Below are 9,677 nucleotides of genomic sequence, written 5' to 3' on the forward strand. Positions count from 1 at the left end.
CAGAAGCCTGGCCCCGTCCACAGTGGCCTTGGCAGGAACCCCCCCTTCCCAGGCATGGTCCTCAGCCAAATGCTGGCCATGTGCTTGTCCACTGGACTCCAGGTCTGAGCTGGGGAGCCTGGAGCTTGGAACCTGGGACGGCTCGAGCTTGGGGGGACGGGGTTGGAAAGGGAGGCAGTCCTTATTTTGGGTCTCTGTGGCCCCGTGACTTTTCCTTTCCCTTCCTCCCTTCTCTCTTTCTTCTTAACAGCTTTATTGAGATGTAATTCGAATACCATAACATTCACTCATTAAAGTGTACAGTTGAATGGTTTCAGTATACTCAGAGTTGTGCAACCACCACAATCAATTTTAGAAAATTTTCATCACTGCGAACAGAGGTCCCGTACTCTCAGCAGTCACTTCCCATTTTCCTCAAACCCACACCCAGCCCCTGGTAAACCACAATCTACTTTATGTCTTTATAAATCGCCTATTCTGGACATGTTATGTAAATGGGATCAAACACTATACGGTCTTTTAGAACCAGGTGAATGCTTTTAAGGTGTATCCATATTGTAGTGTCTATCCATGCTTTAATCCTTTTTTATGGCAGAGTAATATTCCATTGTATGGATCTATGTGTCATTTCTTCATTCATCAGTTGGTGGACATTTGGGGTAACTTTCTGGCTGTTATGAACAATTCTGTGATGAACAGCCATGTATAAGTTTTTGTGTGGGCTGGTGTTTTCATCTCTCGTGGGTAGATACCTCGGAGTGAAATGGGTGGGTCATTATAGGATGCTAACGCTGTGTACCCTTTGAGGAGCTGCCATACTGTTTTCCAGAGCAGCCGTTCCACGTTACATTCCCACCAGCAATGTATGGGGGCTCCGGTTTTTCCACATCCTTGCCAACACTTGTTATTGTCAGTCTTTTTTATTATAGCCATCGTAGTAGATGTGAAGTGGTATCTCATTGTGTTTTTGATTGGCTGTTCTTTGTGTGTGTGTGTGTGTAGCTGTCTTTTCTTTTGTCTTTCATGTATGTCCTACACATGTATGTATATAGACATGCACTTACGTGTATTCAGGTATGTATGTCCTGTAGAGCCCAAGTGGGTGGGAAGCCTCTGCTGTGGATCTGCTTCTCTTTTTCTCTCTTCGCTGTCTGTCTGACTGTGTCACGGAGCCTCTGGGTTCATCTCTGTCTCTCTCTCCCCCATGGTGTTATCTATGCGTGTCCTCTGGTCCCAGCTGTTCAAACAGGGTGTGGATCTGTGTACACACTGGTGGGGGACATCTGGCCTTTCATCTGTGGCCCACCCCTCGCCCCCTCCAGGGATGTTGCCTCTGCAGACAGAGTTTGTGGGTGAACTCTGAGATCAGCCTCCCTCACCCCTTCAGTGTAGGCCCTGCCCACCCAGCCCATCCTGCTGTTAGGTTAGGCACTGGGGGTGATGCCCAGGAGCCCGCAGTTCGCATTTCCCTATTTTCACGTATGTAAACAGGCCTCCTCCCCTGGCCTGTGGGACAAACCCATCTGGGGTGCTGGGGCTTGGATTTGGGGGGGGAAGTGGTGTAAGAGGGGCCCCTGGCTTAGGAGTCATTTTTCTGAGAAGTGCCAGTGCTTTAGGGAAGCGGCTTTTCCTCCCCCTCCCTGCTCCCCTCCAGCCCTCATTCTCTGCATCTTGACCTCAGGTAACCCACGCTGGGGGAAGGCGCTCAGCTGCCTGCCTCTGCTACAGGGAACCTTTGGGGTGGCACCGTAGACCCTTTACCCGCAGGACTGTGGGTGAGAGGCCTTCTGCGGCTCTGAGCTCTGCCCCTGTCTCCCCAGCCTGGCTGTGCTGTCCTGCCACCCCCAGCAGCGTCTGGGCCCTGCTCCCAGGCTGTCTCTGCCAGCCAGGCATGGTGCCAGCTGTCTGCTCAGCCGGGTGCCACAGGAAAATCTCCGGCCGCCCAGGTTGGGGAGCTCCACGGGGAATGCCCGTGTGCCCGCTCCTCTGTGCCCACTCACCTGTCTTTCCTCTCTCTGCAGCGTCACAGGACATGGCCCCCCCAGCTGCCTAGCCGGGGCCCACCTAGGAGAGGCATCCTTTTCGGCGCCCGGAAGGCCAGCTCTGGACCTCCCCAGGAAAGTGCCAGCTTGCAGAACTGCTTGACCAAAGGACCAGCTCTTGGGACGTCCCCCAAGCCCTGGCCCCCAGCTAGCGTGGGGGCTCCAGGCGGCTGAGATTAGCCTGCTAGCCTTGGACAGCAGCCCCAGGACAGAAGGGGGGGTGGGCTGACCACCCCAGCCCCCTTCGGGCCCAGGCCCCATGCCCCGAGGAGGGGCGGCCTGAAGCCCGCCGGAGCCTTCCGCCAGACTGTCTGCCTGCCTCCTGACTGTGGCTGCTGGGCATGGCCAGCAACAGCAGCTCCTGTCCGACACCTGGGGGAGGGCACCTCAATGGGTACCCGGTGCCCCCCTACGCCTTCTTCTTCCCCCCGATGCTGGGTGGACTCTCCCCGCCAGGCGCTCTGACCACTCTCCAGCACCAGCTTCCAGTTAGTGGCTACAGCACACCCTCCCCAGCCAGTAAGTGGGGTGATGGGAGGCTGGGTGGGGGAGCCCTGGAGGGAGCAGGCCTGGGGGTTGGCCTCTGGGTACATCTGTCCTGCTGCAGCAGCGAGGTCTTCTGCGGACAAGGGACACATCGTTTGGGGGGCTCCAGGAGGAAAGGCTTGTAGGCTGATCACGTGGTTGTTCGATGCTGGGGCCGCGGAGGGAGACAATGTTGTTCCGCGATGCCCCCCAGCCCTCTTCTGTGCCGAGTCTTTGAGGACCTTATAAATAGCTCCAAGGACTGGACACACAGCCTGCAGGCGAGTAAACAAACCTCTCGACATTTGGTGGAAATGGCAGCTCTACTGAGAGCAGCACCCACCTACTCCCCACCCCATCCAGCGTCTCTGAGGGAAAGGGCTTGACGGAGTAGAGAGGGGCAGGCTGCTGGAACCCCCTCCCAGGGCCAGCTCCGCCCCGTGGGGAGGGAGAGAGGGAGGGACCCAGCAGCAGCCTGGGGGATAGGGCAAGTGTCCCAGGAGGGGCGCTGGGCTTGGACGCTGGCTGTGGACACATGCGTGGTCTTGGCAGGGCCTGTGTTTTCTCTCTGCCTCCTCCCTCTGCCATGGGGGCTGCCTGTTTGCTGGACGGGGGTCTCAGTACCCTTCCCTGGCTGGCCGAGCCAGGTAGTGGGAGGTGGCGGCGGCTACGGCCAGCTGGCAGAGTCCAGGCCTCGGGCCTGCCAGGCCGCTTACAGTAACTCTGGCCCCCAGGGCCCAGCTGGGCGCCAGGCCAGGGCTGGGGGGGAGGAGAGAGCAGAGCCGGGGCCTGGCCTGGGGCTGGAGGAGGGGTGGAAGCAGCAGAATAGACCGTGGACCGGCATGGACCAGCAGGCTGGTGGGTCAGTCGCTGACCTGGGAAACGTGTCCCACCTCTCCTGGCGGGCAGGGACTGAACACCCTGCCCTGGGCACCCACTGCCCCTCCCGCAGCCACTGGCAAGCTGCCTGGCATCACTGCCCTGTGAGCCTGGTCTGGCGGGGTCAGTGCCCCCTTCTCGGTGCGGGGGCAGCGCGCTCTCCCCAGAGCCAGGGAGTCTCTTTGTCCCTGGGGCAGGCCCTGGCTGGGCGCCTCACTGCCCGCACTGGCCCAGTGCCCACCACCACCGCTTCCTGGTGGCCGCCTCTGGCTCCGCCATGGCCCCCTTCCTCCCAGGCCCCACCAGCTGCTGGGAGTAGGAGCTCTATGCCCGTGCCCCTTTAAACCCTGGGGCAGGGGGGCAGTCAGATACTGCCTCAGTTTCCACCACCACCCCTTCTCACACCTCTGTCTTCTGTTTCCTTCCTCTCTCCTGTCTTCCTCACATAGGATGCGAGGCGGGTGGCATAGTGACCTGGGAGTCGGAACCGATTCTGGCCCGGCTTTCCAGTGGGTGCCAGGTGATGGCGAGGCCAGTCCTTGGGTTCAGGGTTGCCAGGGAGTGGGTGGGTGTGGCTGTGGTTCCCAGTATCATATGGGGTAGTTGCTGGGTAGTTGCTGTGTCTACAGGGACTGGGGCTCCTGTTTCCACCTCGGATAAGAGCTTCTACTTCCTGCAGGGTGGGGTTTCTTTAGGGAAGAAGTCGGGGGCTGTAACCTGGTGTCTGTGGACAACTTGTCCTTCCCCAGGTGATGGGAGCAGAGGCCCCGACACTGCTCCCCGGGGGCCTGGCCTCACTGAGGGTGGGAGGGGGCCTGCCGCTGGCCCTGCCCTGCCCTGTGCCAGGGGAGTGCATGCTTTGCCCTCCTCTGAATGTTGCAAGCTTCTTCCTCTTTCTCAGAGGTGGGTGGGGAGGGCTTCCGGGTCCCCACTTCCCACCCTGGTAACCTTTCCCCCCAGGGTGGGGTGCCCACATTTCAGGCAAGTAAAGGCTTCTCTGGCTTTCTCCACCCAGGTTAGGCAATGCCCCTTCCTGCCCCCTCCCTGCGGGAGCCTGTGGCTTTCCCTGCTCCTCTCCCCCTCCTCCTCATCAACAACAACAACAACAACAACAGCGACTCTTCCTACCCAGATCCCCTGCTTCCCAGCTTCTCCCTAACCTTCCCCTTTCCTGGGACCATCTCCCTCCTTCTTATGCAGAGCTGGGGGCCTGGCTCTCAGCTCCGGGTAAGGAAGCATGACATCAAAATTCCCATGCATGGGGCAGCGCCGCCCTCCCTGCTGCCCCTGCTGCCCCATTCCTACAGGGAGCCCTGATGGGCTCTGACCCCCTGCCACCCTTTTGTAGGAAACCTCGCTGATGAGGCTCCCTCCTCCCACTTCCACCAACAAAGGTGTTGGGACCTTCCCTCCCCACCCCCCCATCCTTCTCCCCAAGAGGAGGCTGGGCCCTGGGTGCCTTGGGTGTCCCCTTCAGAGACCTGGTGGCCTATGGAAGGACATAAATATTCTTGGGGTATTTGCCCTGCTGGTCTCTCAGGAAGGTCCCCGAGATGGTACAGGATTCTCTACCCCAGACCAGCCCCTGGGGCTCGGTCTCCTGCGAGGACTGGTATTTGCTGTGGAGGGCTGGATTCTGTGTGCATTGTGGTGAGGGTCAGGGCTGTGTGTGCTTAAGGGATTGGTGGGGTCAGGGTTGGGTGTGTGCTGGGAAGGGAGTTAATGGTTTATGTGTATTGGGTGAGGGGGTCACAGAGTTGAGTGTGTTTTGGGGAAATCCAATTGGGGGAGCTGGGGAAGGGGTATCACAGCTTGTGTGCTGGAGGGGCCTTGATTTAGGGCATAGAGGGTTTCAGGGGGAGTGGTCTGTGGATTATGCTGTGTGTTTGGGGAGGGGAAGGCCTCTAATTCTTATCATCTAGGCTGGAGGGGAGACTAACCTGCCTTTTTTGTTGCTCCCCCAGAAATTCCTCTGTGGGGTAGGGTAGTTTGGGTTCAGGCTTTGTCACTAATCGATCTGATAACCTCTCTGAGCATGCTGCCCCGGCTGTAAAGCAGGGATATTACCAGAACTCCCTAAGAGGGCTGAGATCAGGCCAGGTGGTCATTGCCGTCTAGTTGTGGTCGCACAGCTATTGTGACAGTGAGAAGGGCCCCGGGCCCTCGTAGGGGGGTTGCTAACCTCCTGTGTGTGGGACTTTATCTCTGGTCTACAATCTTCATCCCCCAATCCTGGGAGAGGGACACTATCTCCATTTACACTTGAGGAAGCAGCTTTGATGGAGGGTGTGACTGGGTTCAGTGGCTGGGAAAGTTGGGCTGTTTTCCAATAACTGGATTGGCAGCTGTGGGAGAGGGTATTTTGAGGGGCACTCCTGGGAGTGGGAAGCCCAGAGGGGGCAGCGGCTCTGCCGAAATCCCCCCTCGGCTGAGGCCCTGCTTCTGCCTTTGGAACTCCCGCCGTTCCCCGGTAGGGGGCGAAGGCAGCACCCCCAAGCCTCACCCTCTCTTTCTCTGTTTTGGATTCTGAAGGCTGGAGGGAGAGAGCGATAAGAGGCCTGGGCCAGATCTCCATCCTGTCCTGGAAGCAGCGGATACAATCTGTTCACACCCGTCCCGCGGCGCCCCAAAATGAGTCTACCCACTGCCGCCCGCGGGAGTTCGCAGAGCTCAGCAGGCAGCCTTCCCCCATCTCCAGACAGACACTGTAGGAACAGAGTGTAAAAACCACAGTTCATATTCTTATTTTGTTTCAATGTGTGGGGTGGGGGCGGGGAAGCTGGAAGCAGTCAGTAGAGGAGCCGGAAATGGGAGCCCCGAAAGATCAGCTCAGTCTTTTCCTTGCTGTCCCCTATTCGCTGTGTGCGCCTGGAGACTGGGGCATGGCCCTAGGGCCTGGGACCCTGGGGAGTCAGAGGAAGGGGTGTGCCCTGCCCCTCTTTGTCTCCTCTGCCACTCTCCCCCCATCGCAGGCTGCGTCCTCCCTCCCTCCCTCCTGCCTGCTCTTTCCCTGGACAATAGGAGGGGCAGCCCTGGACAGGGGGAAGGGGTACAGCTAGCGACGATGCCTTTCCTGGGATCCAAAATGTAGAGTCAGCCAAGACAGTTGGATGGGATTTTGAATGAAAAGGGGGCCCCTCACCTTTTATCTGGCGGCATTAATAATGCACAGACCCCCTCTGGGCAGGAGCCCAGCAAGGGTTGGGGGAGGGACTCCGGGAAGGAAGCCTGCCCTCTTAGACTGGCCAAGGCCTGGGACATGGTAAGGGCTGTGCGTCCGTGGGGATGTGCCAGTGAAGGCCTGACTACTCTTCAGGGGTAGCCTATGTAGAAAGAGGAAGAGGTTTCCCTTCTGCAAATGACTTTGGGGTGGTGCCCACACCGCCGTCTTCCTCCTCCTCTTCCTCCTTCGTGGAGCTGGGCCTCCCAGGGTGGACTGGAGGCCCTCAGCCCTCACCAGATCAGAAACAGAGGCCCTCCCCTCCCCATTTTGACGACTGGGTCCTGGGAACCTCAACCAGCCCACAGACCAGGGCTCTTGTGGGCAGCAGTCTTACAGGAGAGCTCTTCCTGTTTGGCCTTGGGCAGGTCACCCAAACGCTCTCTAAGTCTGTTTCCTCCTCTTTAAAGCAACACTCCTCATCCGTCTCTGGCTGGGCGGGTTGCTGTGAGGCCACGGTGACCTGCTTGCGGGTGCAGGCTTGGGTGAGCTTCCAGTGCCCTGGGAGTGATGAGCAGCGATGCTGAGGGGCGGGTAGAGCCAGGAATTGTCTTGGGGGATGGCCACCCCGTACTGGGACCTGATGTCCGTCTGGTTCAGAGCCTCATGATTTCCTGTTTATTATCCTCTCCAGATGGGGTTGGGGACAGGAGGGAGCCCTGCCTGGCACAAGTGGGGGCCAGTTCAGTTGAGCCCACAACTGCTGAGGGCCTGCTAAGCACACAGCCCCAGGGGAGCTGTGGGGGCTGCTGCAGGAGGACCCCAGGCCAGCAGCTGCCAGCACCCACCAGCGGGCTGGCCTTCCTTTCCCCATCTTCTCTCTCTGCCCCAGGACACTGTGTTCGGCTCTGACCTGTCCCATGACCTTGCTGTCGCCCAGAACCGGCATCTCACCCCCAACTGCTCCCCTTCTTCAGCTCCGGAAATCCTATCCATCCTTCAGAGCTGTTCCCCAGAACTTGCTACACTCTTTCGCCCTCCTTTGAACGCCTGTGGGTCTTTATTTTTTTCTCTGACAACACTCATCTCTGCCATGAAGTGACTTCTCCCCACCCAGCTCCTGCTGTGAGCTAGCATCATTTAGGAGATGTTTTCCTTATCCCGAGGCCTTTGATGGCAGGGACAGTCTCAGATCCCTGAGTACCTCCCCGTGGTGAACACAGAGCCTAGAACATAACTGGTGCCAGGAGCTACGTCATTTGGGAGGAGAGATACCAAGGGCCGTAAGCATCTGTCTGCTTCCCCAGCGATCTCATTCGCTGCCAAGGCTGGCATTCGTGCCCCGGACCCTGCGTTCCACCTGCAGCCCACACCTCATGTAGGTGAGACCTCACACTGGAGCCCCACACCCACCTGTTCCCCAGCCCAGGAGGCGTCTCTACTTTTCAGTCTCAGGAACTTTGCGGGTGCACAAGCCACACATGAGTCCTCTTTGCTATCTCCTTTCCTAGTCCCATTCACCCCCCACCCCCTTGATTCTACCCTCAAAAAGTTTCAAACCCTGACTTGTGTTGTTCAGTGGTTAGAGCGTCCGCCTGGGCACCAAAGGGTTGTGGGTTCGACTCCTGGTCAAGGGCACATACCTGGGTTGCAGGTTCCATCCCTGCCCTGGTTGTGGCGCATACCTGAGGCAGCCAATCTATGTGTCTCTCTCACATTGATGTTTCTCTCTCTCTCCTCACCCCTCCTTCCCTTCCACTCTCTCTAAAAGTCAATGGAAAAATGTTCTCAGGTGAGGTTCTAAAAAAGTTTCCAGAATCCACCTTCCTGTCTATCAACACAGCCAGTTTCCTAGACTGCACTACCGTTGTGTGCTGTCCAGACGACTGCAGTAGCTTCTAACTGGTCTCTCTTGCCCTCCTACAATCCATTCTTCACGTATCTGCTAGAAGGATCTCATAATGCTATAACTCAGATCTTGCCGCTCCTCTGCTTGGGATTTTCCTGTGGGTTCTCCTTGCATTTAGGATAAAATCCAAAAGTCTCAACGAAGCTAACAAGCCCACGTGGTCTGGCCTCAGCACTCTCTCCAGCCTGGTCTTGTGCCCCTTTTCCTCTTGAATTTTATGCTCCATCTACCCTATTCCTCTGCCGGTTCCTCGAATGAACTCACCAACTTCTGTAACCCCAGGACCTTTGCACAGGCTCTTTCTGAGACTGCACTTCTTCCTACTCTTTGCCTGACTAACTAGGTCTCTGCTTTGAGGTCCTCCCTGACCCATCAATACCTACATTAATTCTTTAAAGCACGCTATACTTGTGTCATACTACCAATTATCTCAGTTTGCAAATACACACACACACACACACACACACACACACACACGTATAATCACAAATATTTGCTTAATGGCTGTTGCTCCATAAGGACTGCAAGGGCAGGCTCAACAGAGTGTCCACAAAGGAGGTGCTCAAAAAAATACATTTTTATTTCTTGAATTGGCCTGGCATGGTAGGAATATGGGCTTCGTCAGCAGAAAGTTCAAATACACCACCCTTTACTGGCAGTGTGAACTTGGGCAGCCCACCTAGCCTTGCTGAGAAACAGGAATAATGCCTGCTTTTCTCTTGGAGTAGCTGTGAGGATTCAGTGACAATACACGTCTGCGTAGGTTAAGAACCTGGCTTCTAGAAGACTATCCTTGGGAAGCAGGTGGATTCCCGTCCCCTTTGGGGATGGAGGAGGGAAGGGTAGAGGGAGCCCTGGGATACCCGCTCCTCCAGGAACATGCCCTCCTTCGCGGACCTACCCAACCCGGCCTTTCTCCGGTGAACAGGCCCCAAGGCTCCAGAGGAAGTGGTCAGCTGGGAGCACCGGCCCGTCCTTGGATCCCTCCAGGGCTGGGCGGTGCGGCGGGGGCCGGTCCTGGTGCCGAGGTGGGAGACACCCTGGGCCGCGCTGAGCTCACCGGAAGCCCGCAGGGCTGCGGGAGGAGAGTCCCCGCTGCACGCATAGGTGCCCAGGCACCCGCTACGGGCTGCGGTTCCGGCATCGGGCGGGCGGCCAGTCT

At 57.6% G+C, this 9,677-nt stretch overlaps 1 protein-coding gene across 1 annotated transcript in view; it reads left to right on the forward strand.

Annotated features, from left to right (window-relative positions):
• The window catches only part of RARA (retinoic acid receptor alpha), a 41,383-nt gene that overhangs the window by 9,540 nt on the left and 22,166 nt on the right, over nucleotides 1–9,677 (forward strand). Inside the window, exon 2 of the mRNA XM_014466196.2 lies at nucleotides 2,022–2,561. Within this exon, the coding sequence (XP_014321682.1) occupies nucleotides 2,384–2,561 (178 nt within the window). The 5' untranslated portion in view covers nucleotides 2,022–2,383. The remainder of the gene's footprint in view (nucleotides 1–2,021; nucleotides 2,562–9,677) is intronic.

The sequence above is a fragment of the Myotis lucifugus genome, unplaced genomic scaffold (assembly GCF_000147115.1).
Source record: "Myotis lucifugus unplaced genomic scaffold, Myoluc2.0 scaffold_329, whole genome shotgun sequence".
NCBI classification, from domain to species: domain Eukaryota; kingdom Metazoa; phylum Chordata; class Mammalia; order Chiroptera; family Vespertilionidae; genus Myotis; species Myotis lucifugus.